General features: G+C 37.7%; 1 protein-coding gene across 1 annotated transcript; it reads right to left on the reverse strand.

Annotated features, from left to right (window-relative positions):
* Positions 1-7,110: 7,110 nt before the first annotated feature.
* On the reverse strand, positions 7,111-22,214 carry LOC147850582 (transcriptional adapter ADA2-like). Its single transcript, XM_087336452.1, has 13 exons — positions 22,081-22,214; positions 13,958-14,004; positions 13,684-13,856; positions 12,451-12,516; positions 12,231-12,356; positions 12,029-12,104; positions 11,884-11,941; positions 11,151-11,206; positions 10,037-10,177; positions 9,679-9,913; positions 8,678-8,897; positions 7,921-8,175; positions 7,111-7,639 (listed from the first exon to the last, which is right to left on the reverse strand). Exons 1-13 carry the CDS (start codon positions 22,122-22,124, stop codon positions 7,418-7,420), a joined length of 1,719 nt encoding a protein of 572 aa, XP_087192578.1. The 5' UTR covers positions 22,125-22,214; the 3' UTR covers positions 7,111-7,417.
* Positions 22,215-22,433: the final 219 nt, after the last annotated feature.

A 22,433-nucleotide genomic window follows, 5' to 3' on the forward strand; every position in this document is an offset into this window, starting at 1 on the left:
TATGTTTTTACAAGCCTCAAAATAAAATCTTGAAAGGAGTATGCAAGTTTGGGATCAATTTGCTTTGGCTTCAGGGTCGTATATAAGTTGGAGGAAGTCTTGCCTTATTTCTTGTGTGGAGAGTGATTTGGAATGTTTGGGATGGCGAGGGTCTGTGATTACACGAGGATCAATTTATCGACATTTGGGTTATCCATTGGGTGTTGATGTTACAAATGTTCAATTGATTGATTCGATTGGTAGTAAATTGAAGAACAAATTTATGTATCGGAAGTCTCAATTATGGCCCTTTCATGTACGATTCAAAGTGGTGCAATGTATCTTGATACCCATGTTATTATATTTTTTGCCTTTACTACCTTGGACTAAGAAGGCATTACAAAACATTTTACAACCTATTCGGTTCATGTTGTGGCGGAAGGGAGAAATGATGGGAGTTGCATGGATTTCATGGGACCATTTGCCTACTCCTAAAAGGTTAGGTGGTGTAGCAATATTGGATTTGGAAAGGCATTTGATGGCTCGTAGATTTGCATTATTACGAGATATATGTCAACAAGATCAACCACGGATATCTATGATGCAATATTTTATTGAGCGTGAAAGGATTGGTGCACGGGAAAACAAAGATTCAAGCATCCTGGTGGTCATTACTCAATGGAAGTATTCCGAGTCTAAAGATTCGGCATTCTATATGTGGACAACATTAGGTAAGATCGTGGCAAGTTGCATTATCTCTTTCTGAATGGAGACCGTCAAGTGATCGAGAATATTGTAATTCATTACAAAATGAATTTCTTGTTTCTTCTCGAGTGTTGTTTTGGCATGGGAAAGAGAAGTTGAGATCTCAATTCAATCGTTTATTTCGATTGGGGATTGTACATTTGGAAGATGTGGTTGATAATGAATCTCAAAGGTTGTTGGATTTTGAAGATGTTAAGCAATGGTTATGTATTCCCCCAAATTATGGATTTATTTGGGAGAAATTACAAGATATACCATTGTTGCAAGGATCTTTGCTATTGAAAACAAATTTTTCACTTTGGATGGATTGGCGGTTAAAAGATGGTACACGCTTGTTACAGGTCACTACAAATATATTGTTTCATCATGCGATGGCATCATTATCTTGGCTATCTCCTAAAGCAGCGAAGTTGTGGAATGTATGTAAGTCAGATGCAAGGTGGTGGAAAATATTACAACGTAGTTGGCATTCCCATCTACCATAGTTGGTATTCATATGGAGAGTCATGATTGGTGGGCTCCCATTAGGTTCGGCCTTAAAGAGACGAGGAGTAGGGTCCGGCACTTGTTTCTATTGTACCGTTCCATTGGAGGATAGTACACATAGGTTCATTAAATGTCCTATAGCGTGTACCGTTTGGAAGTACTTATCGGACATTTGGCATGTTTTAACCCGTTGTTGTTTGAGACCTCAACAATGGGTTTTTTCTCAATATGTTCAAAATGGTTCAAATGATGAGATGGAGATATTGTTCCAATTTTTACGCTATTGGGGTCTACAACACAATTGGAATATGCGTAATGCTTTCATGTTTGATAAAAGACATGGGGTGAAAGCCTATATAAAGAAGCTTAAAGGTATTCTCATGTGGAATTTTTGGATGTTAGAGCATGTGGGGATCATTTCCTCAAATGCATATTCAAGTTTTTTAATAGCATTACAGAACGTCCCACTCCCTGCATAGGCATATGATAGGTAGATGAGACTAAGAACTGTTGTAACTAAGTGGATTTTACGTACAATTAATATAATTGTGTGCTTTTACCAAAGAGAGAGAGAGAGAAAGACCGCCACATTCGCTGTCACTCCAATGTTTGACATGGTCAAAAATCATTTCTTTAATTCACACGTTCGTTATTAACACCGCGACAAAATTCTTGGTGGGGTTGGACTCCTTCACCACTCTGATACCATGTAGGAGTTAAGCAATGGAAAGAGAGAGGGAAGGAGGGGGAAGAGACATAGATAGATAGATAGATAGATAGATAGATAGATTATATTATCGTCTTCGGAGGTCAAATATGACCTATGAGACCAAAAATATTACATTTCACATGATACGTGTGAAAGTGAGTAGTGACTCTCGATGTTCAAGAACTTTACCAATGAATGTTGCAATCGAGAGTGCACATTGTGGTTGTGAGAGAAATTTGTGCAAGGATTGGGTTTGGTTGAAGATGTGTGGAAAGCATGGTGGAATATGATTAAAGGGAGAGCATCGTATCAGAGTGTGATACTCGGACTCTTGAACTTGTTTAGGGCAAAGTGTACATAGTCGACCACTCTCATCACTTGTGCCCCAACGCCCCGTCTCACATCACAATACATGTGAGCTAAGTTGCATGGAATCAATGGTTCGAATAGAAGCCAACGAAATGGGCTCTAACACGTATTGATGTGTACGGTTTCCCCATTCCGCAAAGAATATGATTTTGTAGTTAGGTGCAACATGTGTAGTATAATGTGTGAAGCATGAGCCTCCACAGTTGTCCCATGTCATGATACATTGGCATTGCAAAAAGGCCTCATTTACAGAGGAATCTAATGATGTATCATGAAGCAAGTGTCTCGCATCCCATCTACCAAACCATTTTTCTATATCTTGCATCCAACCGGAACACAAAATTTTGCTTTTATGCGTCTTTTGGATCTTTTTGCTTGCTTCCCACGCAATTCTAGGAAGTCGATGTGAGGGGTTTTTTTTAACCTTAAGCATGTATTCAACAACCATTTCCATGGCCATGAACTCAATGGGAAGAGATCCCGTCTCAAGGAGGAGGAGGGTGTAGGGCGTTTGTTTCTTAACTTGTAGAAACTTTGTAAGAAAATGTTTTTGGACATTTTCAAATTCTTTCCACATAGATTTAGGGATGCTACCGCCCCATACTTCCACCCCATAGAGAAGAACCGGTGTCGCCAAAGTGTCGAGAAGATATTTCTTGAGGACCCAACACTTAATATCTCCAAGATTGCATGTGTTCTCAAATGCCTAGTATGCTCGCTTACCCGCCTCTAAGCGGCGTGTAGCACATTCATTCCATTTATGATTTGAAGGAACTTTATTATTAGATGGTTTGTCTCTCTCTAAGTTATAGGTGCACCCTATTTTTGGGGTGCACCTTTTCATATTGTTTAGCGTTTCGTATAATAATTTATTTTTCTATTTCTATATTCTAAACTAATTAGTTTATTACAACACTCTTTGTGTGTTGGAAATAGCAACCCATCTTCTGTGCAGGATTCCATTAGATACTCAGTTTATCTTGTATCAAGCTTTGTTGATATTCACTCTCTCATTGGAGCTTCTCTCTCAAATTTGAATGGTGATAATCAACCCATCGTTGTGTTACTCTTCAATTGGGGTTCTCCCAGAGACCTAAGAAAGTCTCTTAACCTCCGTTATGGAGTCCAAATATTTGTCATCGATAGACATCGCCTTGTGCATTTGCATAACCTCTCTAACCGTCATAGTCAAGAGACTGTACTTTACACTTCAAAAGATGAATCACAATCATCTTTGAGTAGTGACGATGAAACTGGTCTTAATTCAGATTCCGATCAAGAAGAAGAAGAAGAGCCATATCTTTGGTAGAGACACCTATCATTGTACTCTATGGATAGGTTTTTAGATGGAGCATGCTATCACAAATTACCCAAGTCGACTAGATTTAGGGGAATCGGTAGATGGGGTAAAAAATGATTTTTCTAATAGATCTTTATTTCACATCGAGGCGGCCAATTCAATTGAAGTCGACCAAGAGCCTAATGAAAAATGGCTTAATGATATGTTGTATTTTCTTACAACGGGATCACTGCCTCAGAACATGCAACAAGATGAAAAGAAGATATTAGCAATAAGGAGTCCGAATTTTTGTGTCTTAAAAGAAACTCATAAAGGAGCTGATGGGATATGGCATCGAGTAGTTTGACACGACGAAAAAGAGGCAGTTTTAAGAAAAGCACACTATGGCATTGCAAGAGGACATTATGTTGGGGACACTATTGCACGGAATATTTGGAGCAGTGGCTTGTGGTGGCCAACAACTTTGAAAGATGCACATCAATTCGGTAAAGAATGTGATGTGTGTCAGAGACTAGGCCAGCCAACCAACTGAGCTCGGATGCCAACCAATTCAACCATTAGAGCCTTTTTAGAAGTGGGGATTGGATTTTTTGGTACATTCAAGCCAACATTAGCTCGAACCAGCAACAGGTATATTATCATGGCTACGGATTACTCTACCAAATGGGTCGAAGCCAAAGCACTCTGAGATAATATTGTTGACTCAACAACAAAGTTCCTTTACGAATACATCTAGTGTCGATTCAGATTTCTAATTGAGTTAATCAGTGATCAAGGGTCACACTTCTTGAACAAAGTCATCCATGGATTAACGGAGTACTATGTGGTGGTACACAAAAAGAGCACACCCAATAACCCTCAAGCAAATGGGTTGGCCAAGTCGACCAACAAAACTCTACAAACAATCCTCAAAAAGATTGTGGATGAGAATTGGACAGATTGGGATCACAAATTGCATAGTGCTTTATGGGCATTCAAGACAAGTTACAAAATAACAATTCAATTGACGCCCTTTCGATTCACCTTCGGATTAGAAGCGGTAATGTCAATTGAATTTCAATTCCCTAGTTTACGCCTACAAGTAGTCAAACAACTAAGCACGAGGAAATACAAATTAGAGGGAACAAATTACAATCTGCCAAATCACATCCTTCATCAAAATAAAATTATCTAATGCATCAAAATCAAAATCTTTGCTCTCAATTCACACAAGGACTAAGTCATTGCAAAGATTAACCCTAGTACATTGGATTCTTCTTGAGAACTCAGTTCTACTTTTGGTTAAGACGTCATTGACCAATCAAAAGTTTGGCCATGGACAACTAGGTTTATTAATGGATTTCGGTGATGCATGTTTGTGGAAATCTTGACATCCATCAGTGTTAATCTGTGATCATCAACCCCGAACCTAGGTTTCCCACTTTTGTTTCCCCCCCTCATTCCACACTCACACTCCACTACCCTTTCCTCACTATTTGTCCTTTTCACCCCTAGAAGTCCACTCAAAGGAAAAAGGGAGGGGAACTTTAAGTTTCGCAAAACCCTCCCTTTCAATAAGAAAATGCTAAACACATCAACAACATTTCCTTAAGGCTACTATTACAAAAATTACACAAACACACACACATACATCCAAATAAGCACATGCACACATACCTTCCTAACACTAAATTACACACACACAATTTAAACGGAACATGTAGGTGGATAAATGCACGTTTATACATAGAAGTGAAGACACTTGCACACACATACACACATGGGGGATAGATGACTGCAAATGTATACACATTATCCCCTAAATCATATAAGTCCACATGACCACATAGTCTCTCAGAGGGTACTATTTGAATTTTGACGTTCCAACGCACTTAATCGACGAAGATAATATTACTATCTTATGTATAAAGCATGGACTCCCATGTACTCCCAAGTGGACTTGTGGTAACCAAGAAGCAAAAGCTCATTAAAAGCACAACAGTGTGCCATCTCACAAATAGGAAATTGTGATCCTTCATAAATGACACCATCTTCTCTTGTTTAGGTCCTCAATTGTCCCACCTAGCTTTTACACAGACACGTGTAATCTGGTGACGTTGAGGCATACAATACACTAGAAAACATCGTGGAAGTAAGACACATTGTCCATTGGGAAGGCTTGTGATGGACTCGTTATGGTGAGGGTATTGCTTGTCTAGATGAGGTTTGTAATATATCTATGAATTGGTCGAAAATAACATTGAAAGCCAAAGTCAAGAAGCCAAGCACGTCTAATGTTGCGCAAAGAGGCTCTCGAAAATTTGGTTAAATTTACTCTTCATGTTATTGTCATGGAGGTGATAAGGTCGTTTGTGAACTAGTTGAAATTGGATTATGTAATTGGATTGTTGATACACCATTAAAGAAGAGTCGTCATCTCTCCTTCTAAGTGATATGCCCTTGAAAATTTCTCAAGAAGTCTCTATGCTTCCTATGAAATGTTTGAAATGACAAAGTAGACAAAGCTTCTACAAGCTCGCAGCTTGGCCGTCCATTGATAATGTGAACTCGGTGACATGTATGGGTGACAACAGGGGTAAAAGTATTGGGAGACATTATTCATTACTAGGTTGTGGGAAAGGCAATGAGATGTGTCTTAACACCATCTTATTTGGGGACAGGTGTATTATGTCCTCTAGATGTCAAGGACTGTGATATTGATTTTGTTGTTATGATAAACGTGAACATTGAGGATTTGGCGAATTTGATTGAAGGTTAATTAGTAAATATGAGGTTGGTTGGTACCATAAGAATGGCCTTGAGGGAGACAAAATAGAGTCCTCATTCACAAAGTTAACCATGGTGTTGCTATTGTTATTGGACACCAGCGTGGTGCCAATGAGAACAAAATGGTTGAAGTCAGCGTACGGCAAAGGTCCTCAAAAATGCCTAGCTAGAAGTGATCCATTTTATTGGGCTACTTTCTCCATTATCGTATGTAGAAGAGGATGTGTGATGTCAAGTTGCAGTGTTGGAGGTGGAAGCACTGCTTTCGAGAGCGACATTAAGTGACTTCATCCCCTACAATTAGGTGTAGCTCACACCTCATTGCCCATGAAAGCCTTTCAAGACATTCCAATAACCTCGAGGATGACTGAAGTACTTCTTAGACATTCTCAACCATGAACTGAAATTAAACTGTTGGCATCATCGCCTTGCTAAAAGGAAGAACGTCCATTTACAATCAATGGACAAAGCCTAGATGGACACCCCAAGGTCCAATTAGCTTGAAAAACTACTTGCACAAATACTAGATTGACATTATGAACTACTTGCACAAAATTATTTTATTTAGTTAGCACCTATAATTAGCCTAGAGGTGATTTGGAAAATAACAAAATCCTGAAGGTTATTTCAAAGTTTTGTGCAACTATGCTATGCTTCCACTTTATACAACACAGTTATGGGTACAGCACTTAAATTTTAGTCAAGTTGCAATACAAGATAGATAAAAGAGATTCAAAAAAATATCCTCAATATATAAAAACCAGAACTGGAGAACAAAATTCCTTTTTACAAAATATACCGTCGTAATAAACCACAAGAAACAAGTTTTGGTCGGGATGAACTCCCCTTATAAGATGTAACTAACAACTTACAACTTTCAATAGGATATTTCAACCTAGACAAAGTTATGTTCCCACGGTCAAGAAGCTCCATAAAACTGTACATAAAAATCCAATCCGATTAAAGCATGTGGCTTTATTACTTCTCGAGAATACGAATGAGCTAGAGACTATACATAACCAATCCTCCTGTTCTCTGCAAAACTAGAATTGCTTTAAATTGTGTGGGCCATCTGCACTCTGAATCCAGCCCATTTGTAGAAGCAAGTCAAACACAACATCAACTTTGCTTGGATAGCCTTTCAGGAGACGTTGAGCATCCGACCGTTTAACTTGGCCACCTTTCATACTCTCAAGCATCAATACTTCCTTCATCTTCAGATAGCTTGTGGGAAAAATCTTGTTTTTACAACACAACTTTTGTTCCTGATATAAACAAAATATCAGAGTTAAGTAGATTTCAGAAAAGAAGACATCACAACACATCAGGATTCAAGGACCATGTAAACACAGTTAATATACTGGAAACTCCGAACGTTGAATTTTTCCATCCATTGTATCAAGATAAAGAAAACTATTGAGATAGAGGAAAGAATATGATGTTCTTGGAGTAAGTAGGCATCTACCTTAACAGAACGGTGGATGATATTTACTACTTAATCACTGCAAGTAATCAAGGAGTAATATAAAGAGACATCAGAAATTACCGCCGACGATAACAAATTCGTCCCAGGTAATCCTGTAATATCGAAGGTGTTGAAGTTTGCAATACTAGTAAATGGGTTGATATCACTATCACTTCCCTCTTTGATTAAAGTTTTGGATGCACGTTGAACACCCTTGCTAGACTGAGGTTGCAAAGAAACATCCTTGGCCCTCTTTGTACTTGGCAATTGCTTTAACTTTTCAGATCTATACTGATGTGCTTCAGCCAATGTATGGCACCCCGCTGCTCTACACTCCTGCAGTGTAATAAATCTTAAATTAGTTTAATCAAAATCAGAATGAAATTTTGCACAACTCATTAAGAGTTTGTCAGCTTTTTCCCAAGTACCAGTTATTTCTACAACCTTATTGTTATCTTTAACCTTCAAAAAGGAGATGCAGCCACATATATCATTTTTGTTCATGGAGCCGCACAAAACCTCTACTAGTTCCAAATTATAGAAACTCAATTTAAAGAATCAAATTTAAAGAACTCCATCTATCCTTCGAGATTTGGCAAACAGCCAATGTTGCAAACTTCCACAACCTCGTTAAAACTTGTTCATCTTGTTAATCAGCCCAACCATAGCAATATTATCATCATCAGATGAACTTATGCTATAGTGAAGAAAAATCAGGAGAAGGTTCATAATCAGAAATTTATACAGCTTTGGCAGTGGGAAAAAACAAGCAATGCATAGCAAAGAAAAGACCTTAATATTCTGCTAAGAAACAAGCAACACATAGCAAACATGATACCTGTAAATCTGATATATACTGTCGAATCTTTTGTTCTGCACATAGTCCTGAAATTAATGTTTCATGTTCCTCTGTCGAATGGTAACGCAGGAATACCCGTGCTTGTTGATAAAGCTTCCGTTCTTCCTCAGATCTTTGATTATCTCTATCCTGTTGTCTTTTCACATCAAGCAATCCCCTCTCTAGGATGAAATCTTTTCTTCTTTTTCTTTCATCCAATCTAAGATTACAAAGTACAATCATAGGATGAAAAAAATATTTTAATAGCTTACAACATTCCAAAAACATAGATTAGGCACAGTAAAACACTAACAAGCACAGTAAAACTCAGTTCAATATATGCATATGAAAGCACATTTGTTTTAGCCAGCGGTTGAAATTGTGGGTGCAAAACAGTGAAAAAATGTATATCCAGGATTTTCTGTTTAGTTGACAATGTATGTTTGAAAATTACCTTAGAGAAACCAGATCTGGCCAATAAATCAATGTAAAATAGAGTCACACAAAAATACTTCTCATCTAGCGTGAAACACAAAATAGAAAATTCAGATAAAAACTGGTTTGGATGTACTGCCAATGATATTTCAGTCTGAAAAGTGAGTTTTTTCATCAGAAAATATGCACAAGTACATTTAACCAGGATGCAGTGGCAACTACATTTCAACTTCATGCAGCAAGCAATACACAACTTCACTTTCTATGATATGTATATGCATTGTTTAAGAATGCACTAAAAACATTAGACATTGGTTTGCCCTGCCTCGCCTTCTGCAGAAAGCATGTATGCATTTGATAATTCCCTATGTCTCAGTAGAGTTTTTGTTCCAGATGGATGTTGGGTAATCCTGTGAAGATATTTTACATAAGCCTGTGCATATAAGAGGCTTAAATTCCCTCAACGAAAAATGGACATAATGCACCTCCATCCCAATTCCCAATATATATGCTTGTAAAGAAGTAAAACAATCTAGAAAAGTATATGCAGCATTCAATAAACCAACCTCGACAAGTATATATGAAGCATTCGGATCTTCAGTTCACGATCAGTCTCTGTGTCAGTGTCTTTAAACTCCATTTCTGCTAATGGAAGTTCAGCATCATTGTCATACTCTGGATCAAACTCCCTTCTTTTGGGATTGTAACCACTTTGCTCGAGGTAAGTAGTGCCATCCTTACTGCCTTCATGTATTGGCTTGGGTTTTTTCACACCAATGCTTCTGTTGCTCTGGCCCCCATCTTCAAATAGATTAATGTAAATAGCACATTAAAAAAAGTGTGCTTCATTATTGAACTACATAACATCTGCAGGTATGCTCAAAATCTAATCATATATTTAACTAATGTGTATAATTATCTTACCATCTGCAGCTAATGCAGGAGTTTCAGATCCTTCCTTATATTGTCCCATCGTTATTGGTTTTTTGTCTATGCCTATTGCTGCTGTCAAAGATTTGCTTTCAAAAACTTTTTCCTGAACTTTCTCTCCATCTGTTACAGAACCTGAAATAACCGTTCTTCATTAATTGAAACTGAAAAAGAATTCTATTACGTATCTTTGCTCTTATGACCTATTGGGAAAATTTCCAGGTCTTATGGTCTTTTTGTCACTGAGATGAAATAAATTTTAACAGACAAAATATAGAAAAACAATCAAAAAAATCCCAGTCAATATGAACAGTGATTTATAATGCCACTAGTTCTTAAAACTTGACAAATATTTGAAATGGTCTATGGATAAACAACAGCTGAATTTTTCTTCTTTCAACATTAACTGGATTGTAGCATGTTCTAAAACAAATTTTTTGTCCATGTGACGTGTCTTTTGCAAGCAAGAGCTAACTATCAAATCAAGATGCTCAATATTCTAATGATTTCGTTTTGTTATCCATTGAATACGGCTGTACATTAGCTGTAAAAGGGACATTGGAATTACCATACGGACTAATTTCTGGTGATTGTACAAAAGCAGTAAAAGCCAAGAATCATGCATGATGAGCATTTGCATAGAGCACCAAAAATGCCTTCTTGACCCCAACTAAAGAGAATGTGATAATGAACCAAGAAGCAAAGAAATTCTACCTTCTTTCTTCTGATTCTCTTAATGAACCAGTGGAAACATCCCACAATTTCTCAGGATGTGAATGAAGTAATGCCAGTGTCGCCAATGTGCTAAGATTTACACCATTGTATCTAGAACTTTTCTTCATTTTATTTTTAACATTCTTTGAATGCTTCAAGATTCTTCATCTATTTCATAGCTTTTAGGCATATAGATAGTATCTTATTTTTCCTGATATTTGGCATTCATTGGCATTCCTAATAAATCTGGTTTTAAATTGCACTATGGCATTGTGGAAGTACCATCACTACAGTGGTGCTGGTGCATCAGTGATTGAATTTGATGGCAAAATTAAACTCAGTAACTATACATGCCATACAAAAGACCGCTGAAAGCTTAAGCATATATGATTACCTACACTAATACTAGATGGTGACCTTACTTCCCGTGAGACATCCCTCTCCTCCATTCTGCAAATTGATAACAAAATTATAAACTACAGCATAAAAGTATAATTTGATTGCATTAATCTGCACAGAAAAATTCCAAAGCCTTTCTGCTGATGTTAGCAATTTTATAGAATAAAATAAAAAACGTGATTTAGATACCAATATCAGCAAAAGACATTATGCTGATGGGACCTTCTACACAATCCCATAATTTATTCAGACTGGATGGTCAATTATATTTCCCAGACTCTTTTCTTGAAGTACATTTAAAGAAATTTTCAGCTACACTCTACGTCACGATATTACTTACCTATGGGCCCTGTTTTGGCCAAACCATATCCAACCATAATGCCATGGTTTAACAATTCATCGGCGCTAATATAATTAAACAATTTTGTTTAAATTCAACTATCATTTAACTGTTTAATTTGTTTTCAAATATCATTAAGAGGTTTGGTTTCAGTTTGGTTTGATTCTCAAACTTGGGTTTATCAGTTCATCAATTTATCTGTTGAGTGGCTCAAGTTTAATGGTTTATCATTTTTTGGTTTAACTTTCCTTTGTTTCCCCAATGGTTTAATGAATTTAACTGACATGTTCTTTAAATTTAATGGTTTTTTGTTTAATTGTTAATTTGGTTTAGATTTGTGATTAAATAGTTCAAATTCATTCCGAAAGACCAAGACACACATTCTTACTTGACTCTTGTGGGCGAAACTGATGGCTCCTGCTTTGGGGGCTTCAATGTAATCCCTTCTGCAAGTAACAATATCAAGATCTACATCATATACTCCAACAAGATAATGCTTTGAAATCACAAACCGAACAGGAAAAAGCATGGACCTTTTCTCCCATCCGAGTTTGATTTCGCCACAGCCAAAAGATCTGCCCTTGTTTTCCCGTGAAGATGTGATAGATCCTGCAATCAAAACTCAAAAACAAACACAAACCACAAGCTTTGGTGAAACAAAAAATGGCCAAAGTTTCACATACATTTGTGCAAGTTTAAAAAAAATTATCACCAGCCATGCTTCCAGCAATGTACCGGAAGAGGGGAACAAGGAGAATTCATGTATGCAGAAATGTAATGGTTGTAACATTGAGTTTTCGTCTTTGTAACCACATGTTCTGCAACTTCAGCCCAATTACCCAAACCATGTGTTTCTATTGCCTGCACAATCACAATTCGAATATCCGAAATTTTAGTAGCTGAAAATTTTCCCTTTGGAATAAATATTTGTGTCAGTAATTTGAAGGCATTATACCTCTAGCAACAGTATTTCCTCATCTGCAGTCCAATCAGGATGGATGAGAGGAAAACACAAGTTCTCCTGGCAAACAGTACTGCATTAGCGAAATGAACAAAGAAATCAACTGTACAATGAGATAACAATTCTATAAAAAAGAGAGATAAGAAAAATATCCACTGACGCATAAACAAACATGCATGCATATTCTGTACATGTGAGTGTTGATATTCATAAGATCAAAAATAGGTTTTACCCTTCTCTGGAAAGTAGATGAAAATTATGATAAAATAAAACATGAACTTCCATACAGAGATAAACTGCAATTTCATTACTTTCTCTTATTAGCACTCACCTTGAAAACAATGACCATAACATAAGTATGCATAGCATATAAGAGAACTATGATATGTCAACTCAATTTTATTTTCATAAGCATAAAACACATAATTTGAACTCATTGATAAGTAAGCGTTTCAAATTCAATTCAAAATTTTAAAGAAGCAGCAAAGAAAAAAGTCATGCAAACATATAAGCAAAGTATCTGTGAAATGTTTAGTGCTATAAACAAGAGGTGTGAATCTTGAGATCACGAATCTCATCATGCATAGCTTGAACAAAGAGTGTCACACCCCAAACTTGGATGAGATTACTAGACACACCCATAAGGATGCGAATATGTGTAGACAAGCTTAGAAACCCTAGGATATGCCAAGAGGATGCCTAGACATTTATGTAACATTGTAGTACAATGCTTCATGGCACACTTTCTTTCTGCTCATTGGATGTTATGGATTTATGATCTCCGAAAAGGTTAGGATATCCGGAATCAATGTGATAGGAAAGGTAAGGACATGCCATTAAAGGAAATAATCTATCAAGTTGCTATCACATTTTGCGATATTGCATAATGGGACAATTCCACAATTATATTCTCAAATGACCTGATAAAGCCCTCTAGATAGCTCAGAGCTCCAAGAAACTTTCACTATTCTAACGCAAGTCACCTAAGAAATGCCTAAACATGTTTTAAGTTTGAATAAGAAACTTTCAGAAGCCTGATTCAAGACACTTGAAAAACGCAAGCATATGCTATGAGTTAAAATATTTTACATACATAGCAGAAAAACTGTAAAATATTTTACACGATAAATTTAGGCAAAAGGGCACAACTTACAACAAAATAAAAAACCATTCCAGATTTCTTCTTATAACAAGTATCATTATAACATAAAGCAACAAATAACTTACAATCACTCTATATGGATGACTGGCCTTATGAGGAGTGGCCTCTGCACCAACAGAGAAGCATTCAAGACAAAGGTCAAAATCACAGCATCTCGCACAACGTATGTGAACAATCCCTGAAATATCTTTATTGCAGTAATTGCAATGATACAATGCTTTTTTTGCCTCATGTCCAGCTGCAAAACAGCAGGTTATGTTTTTTAACCTGGAAATAATTACAAGGACAAGCAAATTTTAAGATTTATTGTCATTCTTAAAAAGTCAGTTATCTACAAACCTGATAAGCCAGTATCTACATTAGGCCCCTGACGCCTTCTTTTTGATCTGGAAAATGAAGCAAATGAGAAGCTGAGCTCAAAATATTTTAAATATCAGAAAGGGTTTATTCCTTAAAAGTTCAAGCAAAAGTTAACAGTTTCAAACTATACAATTTCATGGCAAACCTATAAATAATGATGTACCTGTCTAATTTACATTCATGCAGATATATATACATAAGCATCATACACATAAACATTACATTGCCCAAGCGTGAGTAAATAGAAGTTCACTCACTTTCACGCATGACATCAATGGTTTGCAATAAACTACTGCCATCATGACCTAGGGCTCTGTTTTGTTTGGACATTGAAGAGGATTTCTATGGGCATATTCTTTGGAGTTTTGGGGTTTCATCCCAATACATACTTCTTCACTAGCAAAGTCTAATTTACATTCATGCAGATATATATGCATAAGTATCATACACATAAACATTACATTGCCCAAGAGTGAGTAAATAGAAGTTCACTCACTTTCACGCATGACATCAATGGTTGCAATAAACTATCAATATACATATAACTCTGTTAAACAACTTAATCCACACATTTAAACAAAGCTACACAACTAGAAAACACCTATAAGCTAAGCCATACACCTTAATTGCCAATATAATAGGTCCAAGTTCTTGACATAAAGTGATTAAGAATTGGATACTTAGGTGGGAAGGATTGGCCTTTAAGGAACGAGATAGAAAAGATTAACAGATTATGATCCAGCTCTACAATGGGGAGATCAAGAAGCCTATGAGAAAAAAAGGCTAAAACTGACTTTTATAGTTTTACATCGCACTTATGCCTTTTCACACCAAAGAGACTGCCAAATCCTATCTCTTGAGCACAAGTTTCCCATACCCAACACATAGTTTTCCTTTCATCTCTTCAGAGCTTCATTTCAAGAATTAGGACTCAACCTAGCAATCAGAAAAAGTTCAGTCTAAGCCAAACCAAACCTCACAAACAGCGGCTTAACGGCTTAAACAGCGGATTATAGTTTCAACAGTTTCACAAACTGATGGTGGGTGGCAGCACCAAACCTGTACTCTCTTTCATCTGCAACTCTTTAAATGCCTTCTCCACTTTTCCAAGATATTCCCTCTTATTCCTAGTTTATTGTACCTGTTTGGTAGTATAAGATTCACTTAACTACCAAACAACCATTTCACCCATGTTCCCCAATTTTGTATAAATAGGTTACACCAGCCTCTTTTGTAAAGACTTTATTTTTGCTGCTACTTGCAAACAAGCTCTACTCTTTGGCTGTGTCTCTACTCTTTGCAACCATTTTTGCTACTGCTGTCTATCAACCTTCTCACAGCTTGGTTGTGTCTATTTTGTTATAACAACTGTTCCACTGTGTTATTAACAGCTTCTCACATGCTATCAGCGCAATGAGGTTTCCATATCCTCAGCCTGATTTTTTTGCCAAAGAGCACACAGACCTATCTTCTTTTATCCCACTATCCCACCCTTAAGAGGAGTTTTTTCTTTTCTTTGCAGCCTCCCTCCCAACCCTATTGAGGAGGTTCTCTTAGCAGCCAGCCACCCTCCCAACCTACAGAGGTTCTTTTTTTCTTTTCCCCTCATCTGAGCCTCGCCTAGAACCTAGGGAAGAGTAGAAAGACCCTGACCATCTACTTACAGCAGCTGCAAATTGTCCAGTTGTAGCTCAAGCGGAGGATATCCATGGCCTCACATGCCACCATTGTTTAATCAACCATTCCCCAACTCCCCAAAGAGTTCTTCTTGGATGGGAACAATTACTTGGATTGGGAACTACAGATAAAGACATTGTTACAGTACCATCATCTATGGAATGTAGTCAATGGTAATGAGAAGAAACCACCAATAACTTCATCTTCTTCAACCACATCAGTCGTTGGCTCATCTAAAGCTGAGATTGAAGCTTGGCTAGATAAAGATTCTCGTGCTCATGCTTTCCTCGTGTTTAATATTAAACCGAGCATCGCTCATCAATTTCAAGATACAAATGAAGAGACAGCCAATGAACTATGGGCAGCCATCAAAAACAGGCATCATAGAGCTAATCATGCTCAAATGATAGCTATTGAGCACCAACTAGCAAATCTCAAGATTCATGACACTCCGAACATCATGGACCAAATCCAACAATTTATTACTCTCCAAAAGAAGCTAGTTTCCTTGGGAAGAAAGTCAACCGAAGTTGAGTTTGTGCATCGTCTAATGATCATGTTGCCTGAATCATTCTCAGCCTTTTGTGACACAATTTCACTTCTTCCCAACACACCTGACATGAATACATTTCTTGGCATGCTACAAGACAGAGCAACAAGGAAGAAAAGTGCTCAAACTTCTAATGAGACGCTTCTCCATGTGAAAAGTAAAGGCAAGAGGAAGCAAAATGGCAACTCCTACAACAAACCCAATCCAAGACCACCAAACAACCCAGCCTACAAGGAGCTCACTTGTCATTATTGTGGCTACAAAGGTCACATTCAGCCTGATTGTCAGAAAAAAAGAAAAGGGATAATGCCAAGAAATCTTCTTCTACTGAAAGTCAACCTACATCAAAATCATACTCAGCCCACTCAGCCAAAGAAACAGTTTCCCTTGGCATTGAGGAACATTCTCCACATTTGGCTGGAACAACTTCCTCAACCATTGATGAGTGGTTAGTAAACACCGGTGCCACTGCACACATGACATGAAAAATCCATTTTGCATGATGTGGAGCCTAGCTCCTCCCAAATCTCCATAGGAGATACCTCAAGCACTGAGGCGTTGTGTGTGGGTAATATGTTTCTTAACACTTCTTCAAATGACAAACATGTCGTTTCTTCAAGATGTGCTACATGTGCCTCACATCTCTGCCAACCTACTTTCGGTCTACCAAATCACTAAGCAAGGTTATAAAGTCTACTTTGATAACTTAGTTTTGGAAGTCACTGACACCAACAGCCTACAAATTGTAGCTAGTGGCACACAAGAAGGGGGTTTATACCGCCTGAAAAGTTCCCACAGCCCCTTGGAAAAATCCAAATCTCATCTTCGTCATGTTCTTCAAGGCTGACATGCCATGGTGGCACAAGAAGATCCCACATTGTGGCATGCTAGGTTTGGTCATCTAAACTACAATTCTCTTCAAGAGCTCTGCTCTTCACAGCTAGTTGTGTGAGAAAAGCTGTTAATAGCAGCAGCGGAACAGTTGTTGGAACATAATAGACACAGCCAAGCTGTGAGAAAGCTGTTAAACAGCAGTAGCAAAAATGGTTGCAAAGAGTAGACACAACCATAGAGTAGAGCTTGTTTGTAAGTAGCAACAAAAGTAGAAGTCTTTACAAAAGAGGCTGGTATAGCCTATTTATACAAAATTGGGGAAAGTGGGTGAAATGGTTGTTTGTTAGTTAAGTGACTCTTGTATTGCCAAACAGGTACAATAAACTAGGAATAAGATGGAATATCTTTGAAAAAGTGGAAGAGAAAAAAGGCATTTAAAGCATTGCAGATTCTAGATAGAGAAGGCATTTAAAGAGTTGCAGGTTCTAGAGAGAGAAGAATCTAGGAAGAGAGAGAATATAGAACAAAGATAATAAAGATGAAAGAGAGTGCAAGTCTGGAACTGCCAACTCCAACAAGTTGAGGATCTTCCTATTTTCATAACTCCCAATACCCCATGTGTTGCTTGTCTTCATGGCACGCAACATTGAGAGCCTTTCCCTCATCAAGCCACTCACCGTGTAACATCTATCTTGGAGTTAGTGCACATGGATCTTTGTGGTCCCATAAAAACCACTACTCTTGGTGGTGCACACTACTTCATGCTTATCATTGATGATTTCTCCCATAAGGTTTGGGTTTATTTTCTTGTAGAGAAATCTCCAGCCTTCACCAAATTTCAAGAATGGGTAGCTCTTGTTGAGAACGAGACATCAAAGAAAGTTTGAAAGATCAAGTCCGACAATGGCGGAGAGTTTATCTCCCAAGCTTTCCGCCACTTCCCAAGTGGCTTCAAGCCACCATTTGTGATTCCCACCTCTTCGATGCTTAACTTCAGGAGTATACATTTGTTCTTTGACGAACATGAAAAGAACACGTAGATCACAACGGCCTCGGTACTCATGCAACTTTGCCTTACTATGCATTGTTGAAAAGAGGCACTTGTTCTTCGGGAGTGGAAAGCACCAATGGAAGTTGAACTTAACTCCATTGAGTGGAATTATGCATGCGAGTTGGTCCCTCGGCCTCAACATAGGCAAGTGATTGGATTGAAATGGATTTACAAGACCAAGTACCATGTTGATGGTACTTTGGATAAGCATAAGGCGCGTCTAGTTGCAAAAGGCTACTCACAAGTGGAAGGAGTGGACTACGAGGAAAATTTTGCTCCAACAGCAAGGTACACCTCTATTCGATGTTTGAGCTTGCACTTGTTGCTCACAACAAATGGAGCATCTTTCAAATGGATGTCAAGTCAACCTTCCTTAATGGTGACTTGAAAGAAGAAGTTTATATAGAACAGCCTTCAGGTTTCAAGATTTCAGAGCAGAAAAACATGGTCTACAAGTTACACAAAGCCTTGTATGGCTTAAAGCAAGCTCCCAAAGCTTGGCATGACAAAATTGATACCTTCTTTCTCTCTCTTAGGTTTCAGTTCTCTTGGGTTTCAGCATTGTTATGGTGACAGCAATCTCTGTCTTTTCCCAACATAATTTGTTATGCTTGATCATATTATATGTTGATGACCTTCTAATTACAGGGTCCCTTGCTTCTAAAATCAAGGAGCCCCGCACTGATCTCAAAACCACATTCGAAATGACTGATTTAGAACTTCTCCATTACTTCATTGGTATGGAGGTCTATCAATCACATAGTGGTATCTTCCTCAGCCACCATAGGTATCTCAAACAGTTCCTTGAGACCTATAGCATGTCAAATTGCAAGCCACTCTCTTGTCCACTGGATCAAAACTCAAAGTTATCTCGTGAAAACGATTCTCCCATATTTGAAGATATCATGAAATATAGAAGGTTAATTGGGTCTCTTCTACACTTAACTTACACCATGCTTGATTTGTCCTATAGTGTGAGTATTCTCAGCCAATTCTCAAGCGCTCCAAGATAAAGTCATTGGCAAGCAGCTATTCGAGTTCTTAAGTATTTGGCCAACACACTCGACTATGGTCTCTCTTTTAGAGGCGGCATTGAGCTTGTTGGTTGCGGGGACGCTGATTGGGGAAGTAATATTGATTCTAGAAGGTCCACATCTGGCTATTGTTTTATGTTAGGTTTTAGTTTGATTTCTTGGAAATCAAAGAAGCAAAACTCAATTTCTACTTCATTGATAGAAGTTGAATGTCGAGGCTACTTGGATGCTTGCTGTGAGTTGCTATGGTTAATGCAATTGTTTTGTCACATTGGTGTTTTGCAAGACTCTCCTATTGTAGTTTTCACTGACACCCAAAGTGCCCGTGCATTGGCACATAGCTCAGTGTTTTATGGTAGAACAAAACATATTGAAGTGCACTACCATTTTGTTCATGAATTAGTGAAATCACAAGTCATCAACTTGGCATATTGTCCTACTCAAGAAAATGTGGTTGTACAAGAGTCACTTAACTACCAAACAACCATTTCACCCACATTCCCCAAATTTGTATAAATAGGCTATGCCAGCCTCTTTTGTGAATACTTTATTTTTGTTGCTACTTGCAAACAAGCTCTACTCTTTGGCTGTGTCTCTACTCTTTGCAACCATTTTTGCTATTGCTGTCTAACAGCCTTCTCACAGCTTGGTTGTGTCTATTTTGTTCTAACAATTGTTCCGTTGCTGCTATTAACAGCTTTTCTCACACAAACCACAGCTTAAACTGCTTAACCATTTGCAGTTTAAACGGCTACATGATTTGTGGTTTAAATATCAAACTCTTAATGGTTTATGGTTAGGACATTTCTAAAATATTTGTTAACTATGAATAAACTATAATGTTAAGAGCTATAGCCTATTAACATAATAAGTTAAAACACTTGAGATCCAACATATTTTTCTTTCCTCAATTTATATAAACACTATGCAAAAGAGGTATTTCAATGTTCTCTGTAAAGCAAATCCGATTACATACCATCCAACAATGTAGTTTTGAGTGTCCAAAACTTTTTTGGGATTAATTATAGAATTGAATAGATTTTTAGCATCCCCGAGGATGACAATTTTGACCTATGGGACAAAAAATATATGATGTATACGACTCCTTGGGATTGCTACTTTACAATAAAAATTCCATGTAAAAACGATGCACCCACGTGTACTCACAGATTTGAGTATGACTCTTAAACTATCTTGTTCATCTAACAAATTACCCTATATGAAGAGCATGTGAGAAATAAGTGATATTCATCCACTAGGTTTTCATGTATATCTTCATACTTGGGTGATGATGTCATGATGCTACCGAACAAGTTCAAAGAATTGTTAATGCTCTTCAAGAACCAAGGCTCATTGGGGTAGTAAAATGCAGATGGACATGTTCTAGCATTTCTACCTTGATTGGGGTTGATATTGAAGGTTAACATTTGCAATGTAACATTCAAATTTTGACATTTTAGCATCTTGCCCCTTCATCTTTAGGGACTCAACTGATCTATCCTCAAAGGTCACATACATTGGCAATACAACTTTTTGTGACTGCTCTCTCTCTCTTTGAGAGGCAAATAACCATATCTGGTATCCTGTGCACTCTCTTTAGTTTATATCTAGTACTCGCATCATGTATCTGTTGATAGTTGTACCTTAGTCCCATAAGTTACACTTCATTTGTTCTTCTTACCCACCATGAACTTGACTGGGTGATTAAGTAGGACACTATTAGATTTGACACTTGAATAAAGGAATTTGGGTTATCCTGAAGTCCTTTGGAGGAAGACAAAAGCTTCCTATAGTGACCATCTACTAGCATTGACGAATTCCTACTTTGAACATGACTTTCTATAGGAACCATCTTTTAACATTAACAATTGACGGAGTCCTAGTTCAACCGAGCTATATGGCACAACACCTCTCTGATGGTTCTTTGGATGTGGGATCGGCATAGCTAGTACATCAATCATCACACAAGTTTTGAATGGAGTCCAACCACATCTTCATTGAGATCACACGATGTACAACTATCAAACCACAAGAAGATCGAGGTGCTTAAATTATAAGTTCAGATCCCTACTAAGAAATACTAAATGAGTATTGGAAAATCCTTGAGGAGATCATGAAATAGATAGTACGTGCATCATTTTTATTCGCAAGCTTGGTTACATCTATAGACAAAATGGAAATCCAATATTTCTTGGTCTAAAATGCAAAACTTCAAACATCACCTCAGGTATTTTGAAACCAAAGTGAATCAATATCCAAGAAACATAAACTTTTTGTCCGATTCAATCCACCAGTTATTGTAAGCTCTTTATATTTTAGATGAAATGAATTTCAATATCAAGATGAAATTCTCGGCTATGTAATCAGAGTAAACTGTCTAAGTAAAGAACGGTCCTTTCCTTTAAAAGGAAAATGTAAACGTTATATAGCTCCTAGACTCCATTTATCGAGGTCAGGGCATACCACTGTTGCAGAAGCCACAGTCCTCTAGCTTTGAGAGATAGGGATATCAGCTTATTTGGCTTGATTACCTAGCATCATTAGCCAGCACTCTTTGAATATCCTGATACTTATTTTACCAATCACATGGATGGGGAGTGGTTTTACAAATATGGCCATGATGGTGTAGTTATGTCCTACTTGTATCTGCTTCAGCTCCATGGATGATCGTATAAAGCTTTGCCTGTTGGCAAACAACACCAGATCCGGTGCATCATTTTTTCCCTCCAGAAATAATCCTTTCGATAGACTAGTTCAGTACTGAGGTAGCTGTTTCATTGGCATACTTCAAGCTTCAAGCTTGCAGTCAGGCCAATGACCTCTGTTCCTTCTTTCGTTTGGAAGGGAGGAAATATGACATAACATAGCGATAAGGAGGTACCACTTTCCCCTCTCTATCTATCTTTCTTTCTCTACAAACACAGTCACAAGAAAGAAAGACGGGTTAAAGACGGACCTGTTGCTGTCTTCAGGGGGTACGGGAGCTTTGAAGCGTCCCATGGGAGGATCGGATCGGCGATGGCGTCTTCAGTTTTTCTTCGTCCCTTGTCCTTCTCTCGTATCTCTGAGGGGGTAGCTCTTGCGTCTGTTTTGTGTCTGTCTCTCTCTCTCTCTCTCTGTCTGCTCTGATTTTCTTTGGCTTCTTCTTCTTCTTCTTCTTCTAAGTTCTTAGGTCATGTCATCATCATCATGATTCATGAATGTTCATCGTCTTCATATAATATGTATATATTGTGTCATGGACCATGGCTCGCCAATGTTTCTCTTAATTACGAAAGTAGACGGGGGCCCCAAATCATGTATGTATGT

This window comes from Azolla caroliniana, unplaced genomic scaffold (assembly GCF_043228905.1).
Source record: "Azolla caroliniana isolate FFs.n. ecotype wild unplaced genomic scaffold, voAzoCaro1.0.p SCAF_21, whole genome shotgun sequence".
Taxonomy (NCBI): domain Eukaryota; kingdom Viridiplantae; phylum Streptophyta; class Polypodiopsida; order Salviniales; family Salviniaceae; genus Azolla; species Azolla caroliniana.

Bases quoted from the DNA above. Each gene is read 5' to 3' on its own strand.
- LOC147850582 (XM_087336452.1), bottom strand. From the start codon at position 22,124: ATGGGACGCTTCAAAGCTCCCGTACCCCCTGAAGACAGCAACAG. The intron at 11,942-12,028 runs GTCCATGCTTTT...TGTTACTTGCAG, and splicing joins AAACTCGGATGGGAGAAAAG to AAGGGATTACATTGAAGCCC. The intron at 8,176-8,677 runs GTATCATGTTTG...ATTACACTGCAG, and splicing joins AGTATATATCAGATTTACAG to GAGTGTAGAGCAGCGGGGTG.